Source organism: Anneissia japonica, unplaced genomic scaffold (assembly GCF_011630105.1).
Source record: "Anneissia japonica isolate Jap-2015-1 unplaced genomic scaffold, ASM1163010v1 scaffold1889_len2455224_cov183, whole genome shotgun sequence".
Classification (NCBI taxonomy): domain Eukaryota; kingdom Metazoa; phylum Echinodermata; class Crinoidea; order Comatulida; family Comatulidae; genus Anneissia; species Anneissia japonica.
The window spans coordinates 1,093,119-1,119,484 of NW_022752980.1; the positions used below are offsets into that span (position 1 = coordinate 1,093,119).

At 32.8% G+C, this 26,366-nt stretch overlaps 1 protein-coding gene across 1 annotated transcript in view; it reads left to right on the forward strand.

Annotated features, from left to right (window-relative positions):
- The window catches only part of LOC117122510 (ubiquitin-like modifier-activating enzyme 6), a 67,418-nt gene that overhangs the window by 24,057 nt on the left and 16,995 nt on the right, over nucleotides 1–26,366 (forward strand). Inside the window, exons 6-11 of the mRNA XM_033268098.1 lie at nucleotides 9,001–9,193; nucleotides 16,081–16,203; nucleotides 19,538–19,661; nucleotides 20,834–20,943; nucleotides 22,602–22,735; nucleotides 25,677–25,938. Of these exons, the coding sequence (XP_033123989.1) occupies nucleotides 9,001–9,193; nucleotides 16,081–16,203; nucleotides 19,538–19,661; nucleotides 20,834–20,943; nucleotides 22,602–22,735; nucleotides 25,677–25,938 (946 nt within the window). The remainder of the gene's footprint in view (nucleotides 1–9,000; nucleotides 9,194–16,080; nucleotides 16,204–19,537; nucleotides 19,662–20,833; nucleotides 20,944–22,601; nucleotides 22,736–25,676; nucleotides 25,939–26,366) is intronic.

Sequence of the window (26,366 nt, forward strand, 5' to 3'; positions counted from 1 at the left end):
CCCTAGCTGCCCTGCACAATCGGGAAGGTACTCCGATTCGTTTGTGAACCACAACTGTCGCTGATAGGGTGAGTGGTTTTATGGAAACCGAGCTAAAACGCTGGATCCGCGCCTGAGAAGTCCCTATTCTCAAAATTTTCTATTCCCTCAGCCCCAACCATGGTGGAGGCATGCACCCCCTACCGCCAAATCCTGCATCCGCACCAGCAGAAACTTTTAGTACTCATGTATAAGTGGTATATATACTCAAAAATATTAATAAAAGAGAGAAAATATCACATTAAAATGATATATACTTTTTATGGAAAGACTGTCAGTTGGATTTAAACCACAAGAATCTCTAAGCTACTGAGCTACAGTATGAGGCCCAATTGGTATATACCCTTCACTTTCCATTAGGACAAGTTTGTTTTAATTTTAATAACAGAATTTTCCTTGGTTATTCCTTAATGTTTCAGTAAACAATAGAGAAATATATTCTACTGCCACAAAAATTCTAAGCCAGTGTAAAATATTAGTATACAAAATTAACTGAATACATTGATAAACCTAACCTTCCCCCCCCCCAACAAGTCTATCACTATATTTAGCAGAGTTTGTACCACAACTCAATCATGTCTTGATCCACGAACACTTAAATGGTACTTTCACTTATTTGTGAGGATTTGGAAATGACAGCACTGTTCAATGGCTAGGGACAGATAGGATAGACAGGTCAGATGGCAAGCTAATTGATTAAGAATCTTGGTTTTGAATGACTGAGTTTTGAATGATTGAATCTTCAATATGCAAAGCTCTGCCACACCTGACAGCGTCAGTTCCAAAATTGAAGTAGTTTTGCTCATCTTTTTTTTTGGTTCAACAGTGTATTATAATATGATTTAATACCATGGATTATTCATTTTTTGTTTGACCTTATCTAAAGAAGTTCAATTTTCAGTATCAACTCCCAAGAGAGCATATTCTCTACTTTGGTACATTTATATGTTTTCTGTACAAAATTTCACATTTATCATGAACTTTGTTCAGGGATATAGTCTGCAGGAACATGCTGCCAAAGAATATTTAGACTTGTGAAACATAGAGCCAACAATGCATATTTTTCATTGAAAAAATGTTTCATACAAAATTCCATACCTGTACTTCTCTTCCTAAATTGTTTAGTTTTCTTTACTATTTTTTGCAGTTCCCCCTCAAGTAGTTCACTGTATCTAAAACTGAAGCAGTTTATTCAATAATACTGTATGCTAAATTAATGGCAAACTACAGATATTCTGGCCACACCCCATATTAAAATTAACTTAAAAGCTCTAATCCATTTACAATCATTGCTGTTGTTTATAATAGTTTTTTTATTAAATAGAATTACAGTTTTCTGCAATGTAGCATTATGAAGTTGAATTCAAGTTGATATTCAATGAATTGCAACAAAATCAAAATCAAAAAAGAGAAGCATTGAAATACACATCTTCTATATCAGCTATAGTAAAGGCAGTTGACTTACCGCAATATTGTCTTATTGGTCGAAGTTCATCATGTCTGAACCCTGAATTAATGTTTTATCTCATGACTCACTGTCACATGGCCAAGATAACATGTCTCACAATTGATTGGCAAAGGCTTTCACTCCAATACAATTGTAGTAGTACTAATCTTGGCAGCCATTTTGATGTGGATTTACTAAGATCAGAATCCAATGAAATATCTTAAATATAGAGTGTATGGTGAGCTAATAAATCTCAACAATAAAATTCATGTACTTTGTATACAGATTTAAGTAGGCTACTACCTTTGTTTTAAAATATGAATAAGAAATTATGTCTCCCTGTTAAAACAACCCAAATAATACCACTCTGATTTATTTTTCATTGACTGATTGCAATACAAGAACATTTGTAGTGAAATGTCTATAATTAGCAAAATCTGAATTGTTTTGACCTGTGTCTCAATGAAAGTTTATAACTAATATATAAGATTGTCTGCTTTGTCGATGATCATTAGAAGCCCTACAAACCAACGCAATTCTCAACTTTCTCCATTGCATAGATGAGCAAAATTAAGGCCTGCAGCCCACATGTGGCCTGACACTGAATTTTGTTGCAGTCTGATAGTATGCAGCTGCCTATTATCTATGGCTAGAAAACCCCTAAAGAAACATCATATTTTCATCATACATTTCCTTGCGGCTCTTGTTAAAGCAAAAATTCATTTTAGCCCCTGCTGTAATGTATAAAAATTCTTATCTTTACCTACTGTTCATTATTTATTAATTTGTTTATTTCTTGTTTCAGTTTTATACAACCAATTACGCAGTACAATATTTTTGCCAATGTTCAGAGGTAAATGTTCACTGGTAATCAGCTGCCCCATCTGTTATTTAGTTATTAAATTTAGAGTGATAGTTTTTTGTTTCTGCTGCTCATTTTGGATTAATTATTCTCAGATAACTTCTATGTTCCCATCTACTGGTTGACATACAGGTACTTAGCCCATCTACCAGTTCACCAGGCTAATATCCCTTTCATGCAGTAGATCAAACCAGTGTTCTCACAGAGAAATCTTATGGGCTCGTCTGCCACTTCACAAGTTTAATCAAATCATTACTTCTCACGGTAAATGCTTATGGGTTCTTCTAATGCTTCACAATGTTGACCAAGTAGTGCAAGTTACTGACCCATAATGCTTGAAATTGATCAAGTTCCCACAGTTAATCCTTTTTGAGCAATCTATGTGTTTGACTCAGTCCAAGTCTGCAAGTTCTTTACAGACTTCTTATGGACCCATTTGCTACTTCACAAGGTTGTCCAACATTTACAGAGAACCCTTTGATACCACTCTGTTTCATTTGGTTGATGAAGTCTTGCGTCTGACATATTCTTACGATAGAGGGATTCGGCGATGGGCATCACATAACCTAACTTGGGTGTTGGATATAGACAGTCGAATGGCGCAGCGGTGTTTTACATGGAGATTGCTATGGGGGTCGTCCCTTCTTATTGCTGTAAAGATCATCATAATTCCCAATAAACTATACCAAATTTATTGAAAATTAAACTTAGGAATTTTGCCTTAATGTTTTGCTAATGCTGTAATGAATAATGGCCATAAACATTGAGATTTTTCGACAAATGTTAGGCCTAGGCTCCTGCACATCTATGGCATTGTTAGGTATGCATGATGGTCTTCGACCCGCGAACTACGCTGCGATGTTAGGGCCAGCTAAGGTTTATGAAGGCTGACTTAAATTTCGAAGTATACAATCCAAGGAGAACACTAGGATTAGAAAAAAAAACACTATTTTGAACAATCGTATTGCCTTTCCTACCCATTTACTTCTCACATTAACAGTGGGTGGTTTTTTCGCAACCATAACATTATCTTTTCCTATGCTATCGCACTGTACTGTTTTTCATGTATACCCAAGTTAGGTAACATGACAATCATCGCCGAATCCCTATTGAAACCTTATAGGTTCCATGCTAATTTTATTATTAAAATATGTATGGTTTGTAAAGTTAATCTAATTCTACATAAAGGGTATTTTTTAAACTTCCATTAATATAATGTATTAAATCCTATAATTTATATATTACTCAACATTGGATGTGAATGTAAATATGTTAAGTTTTTGATACAGAGCTTAACTTATGGTATTTCTTGACGTAAGTGGTTTAGTTTTTTTTCCTTTCATTAGCCTTAAGAATATGCTTAGTTCATGTCAGCTACTTGTTTACTGTACCATAATAAACGCAGTTCAGTCAAAGATAGAGACAGAATGAAAGAGGGACCTGCTGTAAGGCAATATTTCCACTTAAAAAGATAAACACATTTAAGATATTTTAATATATAAAATAATCATTTTATTTACAGTATCTTTTCAGTGTCTTATAAATTCATGACTAATATATTGGAGCTTCTTTTATAAAAAAAAAAATGAACATGCACATATTTAAAAAATCATTCACTGTACATACTGTATCGTTTACAGACCTAAAATGCAAAAAAAAAAAAAAAAAAAAAAAAAAAAAAAAAAAAAAAAAAAAAAAAGTGTAATCAAAATGATCAGATTAACAATAAAAATATATACCACTGTTGTTTATGTACAGTTTAGGGGCCATCCATAATCATCAACATTTTGAAAAGAGTACAAAACATACGCTTTGGAGGGGAGGGGGTGGGGTGGTGTTGAAAGTGTAGGCATAAGTACTCTTTTATGAAAAAGATAAAATTTTGATCTCAAAATGACACAAATCACCATTTTTTTGCATACTCTTTCAGGGGGAGGGAGGGGGGTCACAAAAAATAGTATGATTTGTACTCTTTTGAAAATGTTGGATTACCCCATATGTTATTGGAGTTGATCCTCCAAGGCCTCATCCCTCTGAATTCTCATTACTTTTATACTTTTAAATATGAAGTTATAGTTTTAAATGTATGCCTATGTTGCAAATTTAATGCCATGTTTTATAGGCTATTGGATAAATTGGTACATTGCCAGAAGAATGATCTAGATCTAGACACTAAATTTCATCCTACCTCTAAAGATCTTACATATTTGGCATTCTGGTCAAAATATTTACAGTTACTTTATGGTTAGAATCAAGTTGTTTAATGTATTTGATTGAAAAGTAAAAATTCCTTTTGCTGTTGAAAATCATTAAATTAATTGTAATATTGAATCATATGAAAAGTAAATCATGCTGTAATGTTAGTTTCATAATGTGAATTTTTTCATAAATATTATTTATATTAAATTTGAAAATCTTATATATGGCTATTTTATTTCCTTCTATCCCATTTCCTCTGTTTTTACACAGGGTTTTTCTACCTTCCACTGTAGCCATTTACTGTGCTTGTATCAACTTCAGATTTGGTGTAAGCAAGCACCATGTAACAAAGATACATGCTTAGTAAAAGTGATGTCATTCTACATATTTTTTATTTATTAATAAACTGGTAATTAAACATTTATGTTCATGCTATTTGAAGTCATTATCAGTGTCATCATCAATATCATCATCATTGTCATCATCAGCAGTATCATCATCATCATTATCATCATCATCATCATAATCATCATCATCATCATTCTCTTTACAAACCCATTTGATATTGTTTAGTATGTTGTTATGGTTATTTTATCTATGTGATATATAATTAGTCACTTGTTACAACCTAGTAGAATTCTGTAAGATGGTTTGTCAATCATGTTTTCCTGTCAATATACTAAGTACTAAAGTTCAGCTGGATGTAATTAATTGTGGATAACGAGGTACAGCAGAATGTTCTTAATTGTTATTGGTATAGTCAGCACCAGTATGTGATGACGTTTAAGCCACATTGGCTCTCTCTAATTGTGGCGATAACATCTATAAAAGACATTGGTGTAAAGTGCATGTTAATGATAGACACACAGATGCAGTACAGTTCTGGCAAGATGCGTAATATTGATATACAAACATAGTATGCAGTTCATGTAGTTCAGTGCATATTTTCAGCATTGCACATAATATACAAAATACAGTAGGCCTATACAGGTATACAGTTCCTGCTGTACAGTTTATATTTTCAGTAGCATTCATAATATTCATTCAGTAAAACACAGATGTAGTTCATGTACTGTGGTACAGTATTTATTTCCATTAGCATTCATTATTTTCAATATATAAAATACAGTATATGCAGTACAGTATATATTTTCAGCAACGTATATGTAATCCATGTACAATCAGTTTGTCAACACTGTACATGAGCATGTAATTTCGTACATATCATCATATACAAAATACATACTGTAGTGTTATGCATGCACACATGCAACACATGTTTCTTATGATAACATATTTCTGCTACATATTTGATAAGCAGAGCCAAGAAGTCTGGCTGTTCCTGGCAATGATCAATTGGGTGCTTAGATATCTCATATACATATATTGTACATATAGTTAGTACTTATAGAATCGTACATTATAGAGTTAAACACATTAGGTTTATGGTATTGAAGGGGGTTTTTTTTGTCTCTTGCAAAGACGTATAAAAGTCTGTTCAGTGAGTACAGTACATAATAATAATGGATTAGTTTTGTATAGCGCTGGGATCCGGCAGTAGACACTCATGGACATTATTACCCCTGATCATCGACTACATTAGATATGTCATGCATAATGCGCAATCTCTTCCGCTCAAGTCATGCAGTTAGCTAAGCACTAGCTCATTCCATGTCAGTAACATCCTACCAGGTACCCATTTATACTCCTGGATAAAAAACACATTTTAGTGACATGCGGATGTGTCATCAAACAAAATCAATCAATTATCTTTTAAATGAATTAAAAAAAAAACTATAAACAATATAAATAGTACAACTTAAATATATATTATACCTAATACTGTTATTCATAGTATACTTTACCTGCAAAAGTTTAATAATTTTAATGAAATGTAGTGTTCCACTGTACATTCTGAACTGAGGACATGTTATTAGAACCTGACTACAGGGTTAAAAGAATGAACTGCTACTGCTACTCTAACCAGGGTTGTAGCTGTAGAAAATTAAGGATGGATGACAGACATTTTAAGGGTGGGTGTGTGATAACATTGGTAAACTCTAAATAATAAGAGTGGATTTTAAGGATGGAAAAGTGGGTTAATAAGGGTGGGAGAGGAGGGCCATGAAATTAGCTTTAGACTGGGTGGAAAACTTCAAGACTGGGTGGCCCTGCCCACCATAACTATATCCCTGTCCAACCACTCTTGCAATATGTACATAATCTTCTTCTAGTGTCATGGCATCGAATGCCGTGGACGGATCATGGTGGTTCGTTCTGCTTCCATTTTCTCCTGTCGTTTGCGATCTCGCCTAGATGTACATAAATGTACATAATAATAACACATAAGCCTGTAGGTCTACTGATAAGTTTGAGATAACTTAGTATGAAAATTATGGTAGATACTGTAGACTCATGTTAGTTTGGTTGACAATGACATATGAATTAACACTGGCAGCATTTTATAGACTAACTTAAAATTGTTTATTATACCTAGTGTAAAACAAACTCCTTGCCTGCCAGTTAATTTGATCTTTGGACCTTTAAGTAGATCATCAGGAATCGTATAGTAACACACACAGTGCTTACTAATACGGTACACATACATACAGTGTTTCACATATACTGTAGTATGCCCTCCAATTCAAGACACGTCGAATTCCAAGACCCCCTAATTTGAGACCACTTTTTTTAGAACCAAATAAACAATATTCAATCTTTTAGCACATGGCTAACCCTCTAAGTGATGACCAAACCCCAAGACCATCCCAAATATGGTCTTAAATTGAAGGGTGGACTGTACTGCAAAAACAAGCCAAAAATGTATATACTGTACATAGCTTATTTCATATTGTACAAGTATCTGATTTTAGCACATAATATATTGTCTCCTGTGGTATATGTGCTAAATACATTATTTCACATTCCATATGAAATGGTTAATGGTTTTGGAGTTATGTTCGTTGTACAAATGTGTTAATGTGTTGAATTGTAGCCACGACACAATTACTTCATTGCAGACCTATATCTAAATATTGATTGATTTCTGTATTTCCAATAGGAACATACTTAATATTTTAGTTGTTATGCATGCAGCAAGCATGTCAATTATGTTATACGTCTTGAAAATAATTTTTAAAAAAGTGCCACATTTATCTTCACATTCCTGTGTTGAAATAGTAATGTTATTTCCAGGGTTTTAGATGCGATGACGTAGAATGGCGCAGTGCGTACCAAGTTTAAACTTCACTAAATTCAATAATAATAATAATAATAGGAATAAGAATCTTTGCCTTTTACTTTATGATTTCAATATCAGTTCCCATTATGTCAACAAAGAAAGCCCTATATTGTTTTATTACAGACATAAAGTCTAGTTACTAATATTGCATTTATATTTCATAATCATTATCAATCATCATCATAATCACTATTTAATCATTAAATTCATGCTTTTACTTTACTAGATTCCTTTAAATGAGCTGTTAAATAATTTGATATAATTTTTGAGGTTTTTTTAATAAATAATTTATGACCAATAGTACAGTATATTAAACATAAAGCAAACAAAAATGATTAATCTGTGAATATGGTGTCAAATAATATAACTTATGGTGATTATGCACACTTATTAACTATTTTATTGTGCAATCTATTTTAAGTATACTGGTGCAAAGTTAACTGGATTATAATTATTTTATTAAACCAATACATCCACCGCCATGAAACAATCAAATATTTGCGGTGGAATATAGAAGGGAGGAAGCATGTCTTCAAAGAAGGCATTGAATCCTGATTAGCAATTAATATGTATATTATTTTGCCTAATTAGACCCAAATCCTACAACTATTTGCATCAATATTGTGAAATGGTGCAAGAGTTCATATTGCTCAAAATTAGCACTAGAATGTAATTTTTCTTCACAAAGAGAGAAATTCAGCATCAATAATGGTATTAGTAAATTAGATTCGGCCCAAACCACATCCAAGAATTCAGAGAGGGAAACTCATTGATGTTGCTTTTGGTGTCAATTTTTCAAATATTTGTTGCATTTATATCTTTTTTTTTTTTTTTTTGATCTTGTTGAATTTCACTTTCAAAATCTTTCAATATTTTTTATATTTGTAATTTAAACCTTGAATTGAATTCTGTAGTTGAATACTAGATCTTACTGTCTTTATGCATTCAAATCTAATGTTCCAAATATCACTATTATAAATGATAAAGCACGAAAGATATGATGACTTTAATACCCAAAACTAGTGTTTACAGTGCCTCAAAATGATGGCCTCGCTAAAGGGGTTTAAGAAGGAGGATGAAACATTAATTAAATCTAAAAAAGTTGGTTTTAGTCACAAAGTATAGCGAATGTCTTGGAAGTGTCTTGCATGAGAAACTATTTAAAAGATGCATTTCTAGGATTGGAGTAATTAAAAATGTCTTTGTCAACAGGGCGGAAGCTAGCATCGCTGCTCTGGCTGAACTTAACCCAAATGTGGCGGTGAAGGTAATAACTGATGACTTGTTTGCGAACTCAGATTTGTCATTCTTAAGCAACTACCAATGTGTTATCCTGACTGAAACATCCTTGGCAACACAAATTAAGGTCAATGAGTTCTGTCGGGGGAAGAACCCAGCAATACAGGTACGGTATAAACATATCTAGGTGTATTTATTTTAAGTAATTCTGTTCTAGCCATTCTCATTTCTCACCTATGATTGTTTATTATCCATAATAGTAATTGAAATGAACTACGCATTCAAGAGGGTGTTGAACTTGGGTGCGATTGAGTTGAATTCAACAAATCAAAAAAGGCATTTTCTGGCTTTCTTCATTTGGAGAAGGGGAAGGTGTCAGTGACTTTCACCTTTAAGGTTATTATACATTGACGTCATGTAGTTAAAAAACATTACATTGTCGTACTCAATTTCCTCGGTTCCAAAAATGTATTTAGTAGGGCTGCTTTTTAAGATTTTTTTGGAGCTAGCTTTAAGCTAACATTCCTTTTGCAAAAAAGAAAGGAAATCTCTGATTTTATCAGATTAGACTCAACCTAATTACTGTATGTGTAATGTCAACCAAATCAGCAAAATACCATTGAAAACTATTGGGAATTTACTAAAAAAAATCAGTGTACTCTACATATCTGTGTGATCCAATAAAGATGTAGTCGTATAGTTTTTTCTTCAGCCCTTGGGGGCCGCTTGGCGTTCCATGGACATGGGGTGCACTGTTTTTATAGACAGCCTACAAACCATCTGATCTTCACAACTGTCTAGTTCTTCCATGGTGGTACAAAAATCAATATGTAGAATTAGCAATGATGATTTCCTGATGTGAAATCTTTTTACTTTTTACATAGCAAGTTCAGGATGATTGAAAGCCATAGCCATTAATGAGCCGTCGACACCTTTTGACACTATGAACCTCTATGGTACCATGCCAATATCAATAATCAGCCCTCTTCTCTGCCAACCTCTCCTACACTTTCCTGGCACATCTTCTTCAATAGTACATAGCACTAGGCTACATCCGATTTTCTTTCCATGGCCAAAATTTGCAGCAACTACTTGCCAACTACAGGATGGAACAGTAATAAGGAAGATGAAGAACAGGCCCTTAACTAGGATTCAGCGGTTTTCAAGAGGCAGAGCGCCAGATCCGCTGTTGGGTTCCAGGAGCAGAGTACTTGTGGGGTCAGTTGGTGCAGCCTCTGAGGCAATTTATCAAGTAAATGGTGAATTTCATCACACTCGAATTCAAAAAGTATATTATGTACAGTAGAATCTCGCTTTTATGTACCCTAGTTATACAAACCTCGGTTTTAAGTATGCCTCGTACCGATGATGATGTCCAAAATATTCAAAAGAAATGGCTGTTTCAAGACCACCATAAAGTAAAAAGAGATTTGTTTGCTTATTATTTCAATACTTTAACAATATACAAACCCTATGCAAAGTATTTGCATTAAACAGCAACGTTGATTGTGTCTAATTAATGGGCTGTTATAATATAAAACCACGTCGACTGAGCGAGATGAACAACTACGACAGTGCTCAAAATATTTTTTCTTCTACTTCGTGTGGAAAACTTGTTTGATCGAATTTTCTCCACCAAGTTTACTTAGCTCCAAGCTGGGTAGGCATAATTTTGTACACGATTGCTAATTGGTTGGCTTTCCCAGTGCAGTGAATATGGTATAAGTTTGTCTCAGCAGGCCCAGACAACACCACAGCTCTGTGTTATAGTTATACCTTTGTCGTATAGGTAATCTTACAACATTTTCATGTTCTTTAGTTAAATAAAATATTTAAAGTAGATGGTTTAATACACTAGACACATGGTTTTATTTGAACGCTTTATTGTGACATCGTAAAGTGATGAATAAAACACTAAACACATGGTTGTAGGCCTCTAGAACATTGTTCGTTCATAACATACATTTATTGACTGTTACATACGAAATCGGTCAAAGGTCACCACAAATTCAACCCAACCTTAATTTTACCATAGAGGTATAATAAGAATACTAGAGCGCTAACCGCAATGTATTCGATGTTCGAAATACGCAGAACTGTGGGTGTGTACCATCCAAGATGGCTACCATAGATTTAGCCAATCAAATTTCGCTAAGCGCCATCGTTTGCAATTGCGCCCTCAATTTACTCAGAAAGTTCAGTACAGCTAGTTACCTGTATGTTTGAAACTCGAGCGTTGCGGTGTAAAAGCCAAACATTGCCTGAAGGAACATCAAATATAGTAAAAAAAAGCCTCACAGGACCTGCACAAAAATCATCAACGTCTGAGAAAATCAAACCCACGCAGAATAACCATCAACTGCTTTAGAAATTCAAACCTACATAAAAAAGAACCATCAACCTAGAAACTGCCGGACTCAGATGAACCAATACTTTCTGAACATGCCCGCCAGAGCCATCTGCGATATAGAAACTAACCTGCTCTCAAGAACAATTGACATCTTTTCAGTTAACTAAGCAATGCTTTCTTCAGCTAAGCTATATTTTACAAAGCTTTTTCATATACATATGTATTAGAAATTGCAAATTGCAAGTGAAGTGCTGCGAAGTACAATTGCATAAAATGTTCTTCGAACAAAATTATTTATGCGAGTCAAGTGAAAATAATGAATAATAAAAATATAACAAATAATATGAGCACGACCCATTGTCTATATTAGAACAGCGTTGGTACCGTGTACAATAGTGTTTTGCTGCAGTGACATCTCTCTGCTGACGACTCACTGCTGCTGGCGATGCCTCGCTGCTGGCGAAATCGATCTGCGCATGTGTATAAAATGGTATTTATTTCCGAAAACACTATGCCAGTCTACAACAACCGTTGCCTAAATGTAATAATTAGCACGTTGAAATAGGCTAGTAAATAAGTTTAACTGGGTTCGTAAATAATATTGGCCTCAAAATATTGTGGCTGAGACATGAGCCGATTAAACGTAGAAATAGAAAACCTAGAAATAGAGTAAAAACGCTGAATAGTACTCCAGCGTCGCGACATGCGGACGTTGGTACGAGTAGGTTAGTCTACAAACGTCGCCTAAAGTAATTGATTTTACCCAGCAGAACGAAAGAAGGAAACTCCGCTTTTCAGTTGTCTTAGGCCATTTTTTTTGTACAAACAATGACCTTTCAGAGGTCAAATTGCTGTCAACATATGAATTGGCTGCTTCGCAGCAATAAATGCTCAACCATGAAGGCTGCTTGGTAGGTAGTACATGTAGTTGTATAGTTATGCAATAGTAAAGAAACAGTGTTACGTGTTGTAGTCAGTGGCGAATCCAGTCACATGTTGTAATCATTGGCGAATCCAGGAATAGAGGGGGCTCAGAGAGGGACTTCCACAGAAAGTATTCATGATTATGGCAGATCTTGATGGCAAGAAAGGCACTCTCAGACTTAAATTTGGATAAAGTACCGTTCGCAGGGCAGTGCACTAAATTGGACAGATTGCCCATGGGCAAACTGTGGGAACGAGATGCGGGTAAAATCAACATGCAGTATTGTAGAGACGACGTGCCGGTACATCGGGCTAACTGCCCACAGAGAATGCAGCAGCTTAAATTAAACATCATGCAAAACCCATCCAAAGAGTCATACTCAAAACATGCCCACAAGAACCATCAATTTCTATTTAAACTCCTACATAGCGATGCATTTGTTGAATTACTTTCTGTTGTCATTTCATGTGTAATAATATTGTGCTAAATTTTGTATTATATGGCCTTGGCATGTATTTTATATCCACTCGCATTGAGAATGTTCATACTACCTTCTATAAATTTGCATAGTGCGATGTGCTTAAATTATCATTTAATAATGTTGCACCAAGTGTATTGAACGAACTTCCAATTGAAACAGGATTTTGTACTTTTTTTGGTTGAGGTTATGAATTATTTGAAAGTTTAATTTTTCCAATACATTTTTTTTTCTTTTTGTTGCATTTTGTCGTATACAAGAGTCGCTTAGCTACAAAGACCTCAGTCCCTTTTGCCTTTATTGCAACTCATGCAATGAAGTGGATCTTTAGTCTTGTTTAATAGAAATAAATATTAATAATCATTAATTTTAATCCAACAAAACATAAAATTGGTTGAGGTTATGAATTATTTGAATGTTTAATTTCATATCACTTTTTTTTTTATCTTTCCATTGCATTTTGCAGTATAGAGGAGTCCCTTAGCTACAGACACCAGTCCATTTTTCCTTAATTGCAACTCATACAATCAAGTGGATGTTCAATCTTGTTAATTGAAATAGATATTAATTTTAATCTAACAAAAACTGAATAATTTCAGTTGATTAGTTTAATTTTAAAATATATCATTATCATAATTTCTTTGAAAATTAAAATCCAGCATCAGATTATGATTTGGAAAGAAATTTCAACTCAGAATTGCAATACGTAATAGTCTCAATAACAGTATTTGTTTTTATTAACGTCATAACAAATATATTTTCCACTTTGTACTTCATAAAATTTTGATCTAGTTTGAAATTTTTCTTCTAGCATACTATAGATGATAAGTTACATTAGATATTTTTTATCACTTTTCAATCTTTCAGATGATTTTATTTTTGTAAAGTTATTTTATTCCTCTAAGACAAAATACTACTTGTCTTGTGTGGTGCACATTGCTATATTTAATCTTATGTTCCACTTGTGACATGTGTGTAACAGATAAACAATGATAAATGTGAGGTGTTATAGAGGGCATACTGAGGTACTGTCTTTTTATTATCTATTTCCCGGCAAATGTACGATTCAATTATTCAATCACTCGTTTGATTTATAACATTAAACATAAAAAAGTGACAATGCACAAAGGATTGAAGCTAAATGTCAACAGAATAAGCAAAAAAAAGTTCCCAATGATGAATATACTGCATAGAATGTTTATTTTTATGATGACATATAACTTTCATATTTTAATCAATTGATAAGACCATCACTATGTAAATTTAAACAATAAAACATAAAAGCTATAACAATAAATTGCCGTTTGTGCTAAAAGTAGCTGTAATTTCTGAGAATAAATAGATTTGATTCAAATTCTGAGATGTGTCAAACATTATGCTAGTTATCTAGCCTTGTTATTTATAAATTATTTAAATATGTTTTTTTCCTTTAATGGTCACCTGTTTGAATGCAGGATACAATTATTGATTTAAGATTGATAAAGCATCCAACCTACCATAGAGAAATTAATTTTTTAATTCATTTATCTATTTACTTTGTCAACATATGCCTTTAGATTAGTGACACTTCCTGTATGGTGCGTTCAACAAAATACAATACAATACATTGCGTTACTTAAATACTGTTCACTTTAAACTAATTAAACATAATTAATACAAACTTTAAAATAACAAAAATTGACAAATCAGATAATGAACTTAAAATTAACAATAATACATCAAGCTTACTAATTATTTGTGTGTACGAATCTGCATGTACATGATGCGGATGGTGTTCATATGTACAAACGTACTCATACACACACATACACAGTACAGTATCTCTCCACCACCCAACCAACTAACCCCTTTTTCTAATTTACCCAGAATGAGTTAAAAGGAAAACAAACAATTTTATATTAATAATATTAAAAATGCATTATAATATGGATAACAGCATGTATACTAATATCTGACTCTGTTGTTTGTATGATAGTGAAAATGTTGCCTTTCAAAGTCTTGGTTTAGATCGGAGTCCTAATATTCGCAGCAAAAGATCCTAAACCACGACTCTGAAAGGTAACATTTTCACTATCACCATTGATATCGTTACTGAATGTCTTTAAATGCAACATAGTGTATGAAATTGCAGCACTGCACTAACTCGTTGAAGTTGCCAGCTTTGTCTTATTAATAACAGCATTACATTGATTAAATAGGAATCTGGATGCAATGATGTTATGTCCGCCTTTAATTCCTTCCTTTGCCATTCCGATTGCTTCATGAACATAGAAAGGAGATCAGTGTTGACAAGTTCTTAAGAAGGATCCTTCCTGTTTTATGTTTAACAAGCTTTACCAACTTACCAGAGCATAAAATAAGCTTTATGAACCTGTAAGACATGTGATAAGCCGAAAGAAATGCTCATTGTTTAAAAAATAATTTCTTATAGGATATTTCCTATTGTATGCATTTGTAAGTTACTTGTATTAATTGAAGCATTTCTCGGAATCTTGCATTTCTGATATTGCGTACTTAATATGCGTAAATGTGGATATTTATAACTTGTTTTCAAGTTTATTATTACAAAGCATCACGCTATTTTGTTAATTTTGACCCAGTTTTATGTACACAACTAATGAAAATATAATTAAAAATATAAGTATAGTTTATTACTATATAGGATTTTTAATAGTACTGTACATTACAACTGCAGAAGCTGAAGGGAGGTTTAAGAATGGTGTCTTGGTACCTGCTCTAATATTCTAGAGTATTAAGTTCATATTGTACATATGCAAAAAAATTATATTGATTGATTGATTGATTGATTAATTGATAGATTAATGGATGGATAAATTGTTTCCCTCCCTAAACCTCATAATGAGATTTAGATTGAGCTCATGAAATTATATACCTCAAAACATAATCCTTTGATGCTGTAGTGCAGTGATGCTTTACCTTTAAATCAACAGTTTACGAAGCCTGGCTTCCATAAAATTGCTACATGCTACTGCCAGCAGCTTTTGGCAATGTGGATTCAAATCAGGGGTTCTATCAAATTGCCTCAGGGCCAGCTATTAAGCAGTGTAATAATTGCAGTGAAAGCACAGTAGTGACAGTGTAGCAATTTTATCGAAACAAGGCTTTAGTCAACAGGCTTTAGTCCCCTTTATATATGGATTAGGGAACTGAAGTCATTTCAGGCACATATATAATTATTTTTTAAATAAATGAGATAAATAAACAAAAAGATGCCACTTTAAACTTTATGAGTTGTCATGAAACAAGTTTTATGTTAATTGGTTGTCCTTGTGTGTGTAGTTCATTTCAGGAGATGTATACGGTGTGTTCAGCTACGTGTTCTGTGACTTTGGAGACAACTTTGAAGTGGCTGATTTGGATGGTGAGGAAGCCAGAGAGTCATTTGTTGCTACAGTTTCCAAGGTATGTACTTATGTGGATTTCCTGTTTCAAATTTTAATGTTTATCCAGATTTCTGTGTGTTGTGGGAGCAGTTGTGGTTCGGTCTCTTAACCTTGAGGTCAGGGGTTCAAATCTTGCACTTTGTATTTCTCTTGTGTTCTCCACCCCAAGGGAAATAAATTGGTACCTGGTAGGATATAATTTGGAATGATATTGGTCTGGCTGTAAATTTGCTGCACGACTCGAAATATTCCCCAGGGAGTGTATGAGGTTGTGAATGGTGTGTTGCTGTTGATATATCCAACGACATATTCAGAGTCTGACAGGTTTCAAATGTTCAAATGAGGTTTTTTTTTTTTTTGACCGAATCAATGCTACAACTATTTCAATGTACAGTATTTCATAATTTATACATTAACCTTTTGGCCAATACATACCACAACTTCGATCTCATTGGCTGCTGTATTTTCTCATTTATTATTTTGAGGTTATCCATTACAGTTCTCTTGAGCATTTTAGTGTCCCTGTATGATATTATTCTATAAATATTTTATAGTTTAAGCTTTGAAAAACCATATGGATCCCCCTGTGATATCTATAAATATACAATTTTAGTTCAAGATGGTTTTATTGAATTACACACATTTATAGTGGTGATTGACTAAATTTACCATCTACATGTGTGTTTTTTTTTACCAAGATGAATTTATAGTTCAAATGATAAACTCTCAATGGTTAAATACTTGAAACGAGTTCATTATACATTTACCAAAATAAATATCTAGCTAATTAAGTGTATGAAAATACAGTACCTTCGTATCCCTGTTAAAATGTATGTCAATATACTGTAAGTTAAATTAAAAGACTTGAATGTGTCAAGGTAGTGAAAGACTTTGATCCAGTGTACACCAACTGAGTAACACTCAGGGGAGTTGTATTACATGTTGCCTTTATATTTTACCAAGAAGAAGGGAGCTATATTTCCAGCTTGGTGGTTAATGAATATACACCTGTACTGACTAAGTTAGCTTTTGAAAAAAAAACAAGTCCACCAACATTCATTTCAAACAACTGTATTGCTCATTTGAAAACATCGAGTTTTGAAACACTGGTACTCGTCAGATCACTGAAGTTAAGCACCTGGCCTGGGATTTACCAATCTCAGCTTAGCAAATGTCTTAAGTCAAAAAAGTTAAGATGTCCCTAATAAATATTACCCATTCTTAGCAAAATCTTAGCTTAAAAATTGTCTTAGATGGCACCAACGTACAATCGACTTTCTAATTTTAAGCAATTTTTAAGCTAAGCAATATGGATAAATTTGACTTAAAGCAAAAAATGGACTAGACGAATTTAAGCTGATTTCTAGTTTGATAAATCTGGCCCCTGGTTTTTGAATAGTCAAGCAGTATCACAGAGGAGCGCCACTAGCTTTTGTTTCTGTTGCTAGGCCTAAGTCTTCTCAGATTAGGACTCTGGACTGTAGGTCCATTGCACAAAATGCACATACACAGATTTTGATTATGAAAATCCTTAAATCAATTTCCATCCAATTTATGAGTCTGTACATAAAATATTTGGGAAAAATAATTTTTTGCATCTGAGTATTATGTGGTGATGAAAATATTTTATTGTTCAGATTTTAACTTATTCAAATAAAGTTCAATTTCTTAAATTTTATTATTTTATCACATATACCCGATGACCAGTTTTTGGTTAAAAGCTAAAATGTGTTGGTCTGTAAAGTGTTGTTGGTCTTCAATTCACTGTAAATGTTATTGATAATGTTTCATCTCAACATTGACAGTATCTTTTCACGGCCACTTCCCTTCCAATCAGGAGGTCTTGGGTTCAAATCCTGTGAAAGAAATATTTCTTGTCACAACTAAACAAAACACTTAACTTCTTAAAGACTTAGTTTACATTACTATATACCCTGTAATTGTTAACTTGTATACTTTCTTTTTAATATAAAAGAAAATTTAAAAAAAAAAAAAAATCTCTTCTATGCCTTTGCCAAATCTGAATTCTTGAAAACAAGACAATAAGTAGGACGGTTTGAATGGCTGTATTGTTTTTAGCTGTTCACACATTATTTATGTTTTCTTCTTGGAATTAGCACATTTCCTCAAATTTCCCAAATTTACAAAAATGATTTAGTTTCAGCATGATTAAGTTAATTCTATTTGAATCACAAATCGGATTATAGATGTTCCGTCCCCGCAGAATGCTCCTGACTTTAGATAAAATTATTTGTGATTCTAAATGATTCTTAAAAAAAATGTTTTCCTACATTGTATGTTCTTGTTATTGAGATGGAAAAAAAATGTGTGGTTAGGGTTTAGAAAAAAAAAAAACCTTAATTACCTGTGAAAAAGTATGGAAGGAAGCCAAAGAGACATAAGGGGCACTAGAGATACTGGAGGAAACTTAACATACAGGACTGTGGTGACATCCAACCACAAAGAAAAAGCAGTTTAAAGAGAAAATGAAAGAAAGGGTTGTTTTTCTTCTAAATATTTTTGGTTTATTTATTCTTTTCTGTTATTTATACCCCAAATTCAAGGGCATAAGCCCTTAAGGGGATATCCTCTGAAGATATCCTCTGAAGAAACATAACATGAAATTTTTTAAGAAAATGTTTTGTTATTTATTATATATTTATCCCTACATAATGTACTAAAATTCCATATGTTATGTTTTAATTATTTATTATAATACATATTTTTTATTGTTATAGTTATCTTTAATATTGTTATTGTTATAATATTTTTGGACCTGTGAACAATAGGAAAAAATATTTTTGATTTTCATTGTGTGATCTCATTATTACATTTTTCGAGAAAAATATATGTAAAATCATGGAGGAAACTGTTTCCTCCATGGTAAAATGAATGTGACCGAATGATTATAGATATTAACTATGGATTTATAAAGTGCATAAATGCCATAGTGATGTCATAATAATATGATAAATTATAGATGTTAAAGAATGAATGGTAGTGAAAGAAGTGTATGCTGTCTAATGTCAGCGTCATGAGCTTATGTCTTGCAAATTCAACTATTTTTCAATACTAAAAACATTACTTCCTTAGCCTTATTATAAGATTTAGATTAAGAACAACACTTAAACAGAATAAAATTTAAAAAACATTCTGATATTTAATACTTTATATTCTCAGTAGTATTTCTTTCATCCTGTAGGTTGACACTGTTGGATGAGATCCAATTATCAAAAAAATTAATTTAAAAAAAACATTATGAAGCTGCATGTTTCCAGGTTTTTTTTTAAATTACCAACACATTTGTTGGGATGATATGAAATATGTATTTTTTTTTTTTTTTTGATATGCAGGCAAACCCTGGTATAGTGACTTGTCTTGACAATCGAATGCACAAATTTGATGATGGCGACTACATCACATTTAAAGAAGTCAACGGTATGGACAAACTGAATGGCGAAATTCATCAAATCAAAGGTAAAAATTTGAAAACTACTGATATCTTGAGAGGAAAAAAACTTTGTTATTACTGTACATAAAAGCCTAGACTGGCGCCTAATGTCTGTATGTAACAACTAGGATTTTATCTGTTTGTATATGAGGTAAAATTATATTGGTTCTTGTGGATTGACATTTATGTTTGATTACATTGTAAAAGTAATGTGATTCTATATTTATCCTGCTATGATTATATATCATTAGGATGATTATTGTTGCCAAAACTTTTTAGAATGGTAAAGATTGTGGTGGTAGTAGTAGTGATGATGATGGTAGTGGTGGTGGAGGTTTTTATGAGAGTGGTAATGTTTGTGATGATGGTAATGTTTGTGATGATGGTAATGTTTGTGATGATGGTAATGTTTGTGATGATGGTAATGATTGTTGATGATGGTAATGATTGTTGATGATGGTAATGTTTGTGATGATGGTGATGTTTGTGATGATGGTAATGTTTGTGATGATGGTAATGTTTGTGATGATGGTAATGTTTGTGATGATGGTAATGATTGTTGATGATGGTAATGTTTGTGATGATGTAAATGTTTGGGATGATGGTAATGATTGTTGATGATGGTAATGTTTGTGATGATGGTAATGTTTGTGATGATGGTAATGATTGTTGATGATGGTAATGTTTGTTGATGATGGTAATGTTTGTGATGATGGTAATGTTTGTGATGATGGTAATGATTGTAATGATGGTAATGTTTGTGATGGTGGTAATGTTTGTGATGGTGGTAATGTTTGTGATTTTGGTACTGTTTGTGATGATGGTAATGATTATGATGATGGTAATGATTGTGATGATGGTAATGATTGTGATAATGGTTACTGTGATGATCATAATGATTATGGTGGTGTAATGATAGTGCTGATAATAGCATTGGTAATTGTTGGTGTGGTTAATGTGATGGTGAACGATAGTGGCGAGATTGCTGCTGTAATATCAATTATAATGATGATGGTTATGTTGATAATAGAGATACTGATGAATGACAATGAAGATAGTGATAATGAGATTGCTGAAAATAATGATGATGATGCTGAAGACATGGTAGTAGTGATGATTATTAACAATGGCAGTACTTACAGTAATAAATATGTTGATACTTTGATAATAGGCCCTAATTGATTTTGTTGATTTACAGTGGTGACCCCATATGCATATAGTATATGTGATACCAGTGGTGATGAATACAAACCCCATACTGATGGTGGGATAGCCAAGCAGGTCAAAGTACCAGTGATAAAGAAATTTGTAAGCATTACCTCTAAATAATAAATTAATCCATCATTATTCATATTTTTATTATTATCATTTTTATCTCATCCATTATAATCCATCATCATAATGATGATCATTACAATTACCTTTATCCTCACAATTATTATAATTGACCAGTTATGATTAATAAGCCATTTGTAGAATAAGTCATGTGTTTAAGAAGCGTAGGTTCCTACTGTTTAAAGAGGAAATAGTGATCTGCCATCCATCAAATTGTATGTCCATGATGGAAGCCATATTGATTACTTATTAGATAAATTATAGATTCCTCCAAACATGCTAAGAAAATATAATCAGGTAACTGAATAAACTACAGTATAATTGTGGTGATGAAATTAATAAGTCGTGATTATAGCCCATCTATAGACTGCCTATAAACAGCAGTGTATAGTTAGTCTATATATCATCTATAGACAGTCTTTAGACCATTATCTATAGAAATATATTGAGATGGAGTTAGTATAATTATACTATATTGCTGACTCTAATGGATTATCTATAGACCATTAATATACTTCTTAGAACATTCTAGAGTTGCTAAGAGTGAACCCTGACATAGCATTTCTTTTCCATTTTCTGAATTTAATTCAACACAAATATTTGTCAACCATTACTAGAGAATTTACCACTAGTTTACCACAACCGTCTCTCATGTCCTTGTCTTAGTAATTTCTTTGCTAAACTTGTTTAAATCCTAGTCATTTTCTGGATGCCTAATGTAATGAATAATTCACTTAAATATATTTTTACATTTTGCAGGTTGAAACATCAATCATTTCTATCAGAATTTTTTATTTGACATTATGTTTCTGTCATTGCTAATTTGTGTTTAGAGTATTATATCAGTTTGGAAAATTGTATGTCATTCAAACTATGTATTGATTTCTGTCATAAATATTATTAAAGCTTTGACTTTTTATGTTGTTTGCAAACCTGCTGCCTACCAATAAAGAGGATTTCAGATAAAATATATTTTTGTCTAATTACAAAAGTCAATTTATTGGAAACATTTTTGTACAGTCCAATTAGTGCACCTGTTGCTGTGAAAATTTCAGAAAAGATATGGTCTTTCCCAAAGAAATGTATATTTGTTCCTCACAATTAAATAAATATAATGATTACTGAACAGTTTATATCACAGCATTGTATTCTTTGTAGGTCCAGGAGCATAGGCTAGTTTCATCCTAGGGAAGGGAATCAGAGCAAATATTGGGAATGTGGAACTGGGGGTTGCAAAAATAGAGAAAGCAGAACTATTCAAATAAAAACTTAATGGTCATTTTTGGTATTTTAACTCACTTTGTGGAACTAATTTGCTCCATCCGTGCCCATGCATTATGATCTTGCATGAAGGCTTAAGTGCAACTTATATTAATTTTTTTCCCTTAACACGCTTGCATTTTTGTTATTTTCGTTTTCCTCTTTGTATGCTTTTCTCAGAACCATTATATTTTTACAGTATTTTTATTTTCCCACCATCTGAATGTCTTTCAAAAGTTTAGTTTGCTAAACAAGGTATAAACAAAGTCTATGGAAAGTTATTTGTATTTTGATGAAGACATTTTTGTATGACATAGAGGGACCATGAAATTAGCATTGCCCAAATAATGATAATTGATGACTCTTTGCAGGAATCCTTAGCCCAGCAAATTTTGAAACCCAGTACAATGATGTTAGATTTCTTGAAAGATCCGATGGCTGATCACCTGGCAATTGTTGCGTTACTCAACTTCCAGGACAAACACAGCCGATTACCCCGTATCAGGTATTGTTAAACCGTATCATTTCTTAAGCCAGACAATAGCCGTACAACGATTGCTATCTGTAAGCGCTTGGTGATACAATGCTGTCTGCTGTTTGTTGGTGGCAGATAAGGGGTCGTTCAACATTGTCAACAATTTCACAAGTGTACAAACAGTACACTAGGGGTGGGGGGGGGAGGTAGACAAATTTCAAAATAACATGCAATATGTAAAATAATGGTAAAATTATAATGTAACCATAGGTATAACATTCATTTTTAAGCAACCAAGTACATTGCTTTAGTTGGCTTAACAAAAAAATGGAGAATGGTTTTGCAAAATCAACATTTTTGTGTACACTTTCAGGGGAGGGAAAGGGTACTGAAAAAGAGTATTATTTGTAAACTTGTGAAAATGTTGATAATTGTGAACGACCCCTTAAAAGCAGATTGTATTAAAAACGTCCTGTTACACACCTCGTCGTCCAAAGGTTTAGACTTTGACTCACTCTGCATCTTTTTATGGAAATTTGTTGCTCATATAAATGTATACTATTATAAGAACTATCAGAATTGGCTAAACTATAAAGATGTACAATATATTTGGCTGGATTGTTGGTGCAGTGTGTGTCCAGCTTTAGATTTTAGTTTTATATACTGTATGTTGCACTGTGGGAAACAAATGACTGTATTTATGACAGTAATTGCCACTATAATATACATTGATTAAATTTGCTATTGGCAATCATTGACCCCATTTGTCTGGATAAATACTAAAAAATAGTAAATAAAGGCAACAAATGCAGTATATGTGGTTGGATTTATGGTAATTTACCTATATTCTCGCATATAAGATGATCTGTGCATAAGACAAACCCCGAATTTGAAAAGATTTGGATGAATTTTGTATGTCAGGCATATAAGGCGACCCCTGTTGCACCGTCGGAATACCTAGTTTTTTTTTTGCTGCCCTTTATGGCCTTGATACTGCATCTACCTGGCTAAAAACAAGGCAAATGTAGGGGTAATCTTCCGATAATACCATTTTATGGGCTTTTAATTGTTCATCGAAATCTTATTCCCGCATATAAAATTGCATTCAAAATTGTGTTCGTTCATACTAACAGTTTGTAGCTTCACTTCAGTAGTAAATTTGCGTGTTACAGACGATCCTTACATAAGATGAATCAAAACGACCCCTGTTTTTTATCATAACGTCGCTCACATCACGAACTAACACAATCAAAGTAGATTGTGTTAGTTCGTGAAATCACAGTAGCGCGTCAAAACGAGTGCGTATTGGTTGTCAAGCAATTTTGTATTCTTTACCACACAAAAAGTCCAACAACGACAACAGCGCGTATTTTGACGCGCTTTTTTGATTTCACGAACTAACACAATTGAATTTAATTGTGTTAGTTTGTGATGTGAGCGACGATAATTTGCTATTTTGTACCTCGTCTTATACATGATAATCTACATTATCTTATTTTAGATGAAATTAAGTTTTTCATGTTTTATTATATATTCTTGGTTTGCTCATCTTTTCTTTTTTGTTGCATCACAGTAATTTTAACTAGAAAAAAATGATTCTTGGTTATTTATAATTTTTATTATGTACATTTGATGTCTTTTCTTATTAAGAAGTTATTAAATTACTTAAATTCATCAGATTGCATGTTACAGCATATGTATTACCAACAGCAATAAAAAACCTCAAAATTCTGTCTTCTTTAAGTGGTAACAACAGAGATAATAATAGTATCCACAATTTATTTGATGCCAATTTTATACTAGATCAGAAGCACAAGCCATTAATACTCCTGGTCATGAAAGGGTATATTGATTTTGTACATGAAATTGACTTGCAACATATATCAACATAAAATATTAAAAGCAATGTGGTGCCTATTCCTGAAAGTAACATAAACGAATGCACGCAGTATGTACACATGAAGTATTTATTAAGCTGAATGTGTCATCAAGGCCGCTGAGGTGGTGGCATAAATTGGAACATTTTCTGCCTTTCGCTTTTGGGTAGCAAACCCCAAATTTGGCAGAAGACAGCCAAGCGCCAAAAAAAAAAAAAATTAATTAATTTAACATACAGTCATACAGCGCCGTAGATTTCTCAGGTCATCGCTGAGTAGTATGTCCTCGTTTGATTGAAATATAATTTTATGCAAGTCATGGTGTCTAATAATGCATAACCATGCTTCTCTATTATTTACCATCAAAATTTATTTTTTATAGCAGTCTTCATTCGAAAATGCACACGTAGCGAAACTCATAATAACCTAATTGTACTGCCTTGGAGTATTTTTCAAGGCAAAAGTACCTTCCTGTTCTATTTCTTGTAATGATAGGATGATCTTGCATATGAAATAATAGGATGATCTTGCATATTAAAAATATAAAAGTATTATTATTCTAGTAGTTTAAAACTTTTCATTGATGAATATATCACGTACACAATTTGGAATTGCAAAGTATTTATTAGGATTTTTCTCACAACCAAAACAACTCCACTCCGCTTCCTAGCCTCGTAATGAGACTTAGTTCATGTAGAGCATCTTGTGTTTATGTTTATCTTGTGAAGGGATATGCCACTTTGAATAGTGATTAAGTTTGCTGCTTGGCATATCCTTGGCCTTAGGTCTAAACCAATTAATAAAAAATTTAAAAAAAAAGAAGATTTTTCAATAGTATTTTATCTTTATATTAGATGCAAGTATATTTTAATATGTCGGTTTAAATGCAATTGATGACAGACAGCCAGAAAGCAATCGGGCAACCTTTGAATTGATGAGGTCAACTACTACTGTAACTAGCAAATTAAAAGATATCTGAAGTTCCGTTGTAATTTAGTTACTCAATATAAATACTTCTAACTGTAGAGGGCGATATGACTCTAAAACTACTAAAATATTTGTATATACTATTATTAACGTAATGTTTGTTACAGGGATGAAGGTGATGCTGCTGAGTTAGTATCACTTGCAGAAGAAGTTAATTCCTCACTTGTGAACAAGCAGAATTCATTGGACACTGAAGCAATCAAGGCACTGGCCTACACGGCTCAGGGGTGCTTCTCACCACTCACTGCTTTTCTTGGGGGCGTGATCGCTCAAGAAATCCTCAAAGCAGTCACTTCTAAATATACTCCACTTGACCAATGGGTAGGTTCAAATGTCAATGTCATAGGTTATTTTATCAATTTGTACCATGTGTACTTGTGACACATTTGTTATTGGACTGAATTAAAAACTGATAATGTATTGAGGAATTTTTTAGTAAGGATTGAAGCTATATTTTTTTATACTATACCATTTTTATGCTGTTTCCTTCTTGTATTAACTATTATTTTTTACATGTCTGATAAATGTTTATATCAGGAATGAAATTATTAGTAAACAATTATACTTTTTTATACTATACTATTTTTATGCTGTTTCCTTCTTGTATTAACTATTATTTTTTACCTGTCTATGATAAATGTTTGTATCGGGAATGAAATTATTAGTAAACAATTATACTATATACAGAGTTTTAGGTGAATAATAATAATAATAATAATAATAATAATGATAATATTTAATTGGCAAAATAAGTGCAAGGGACCAAGATTTTTAAGTGCAATTAATTAATTATATAT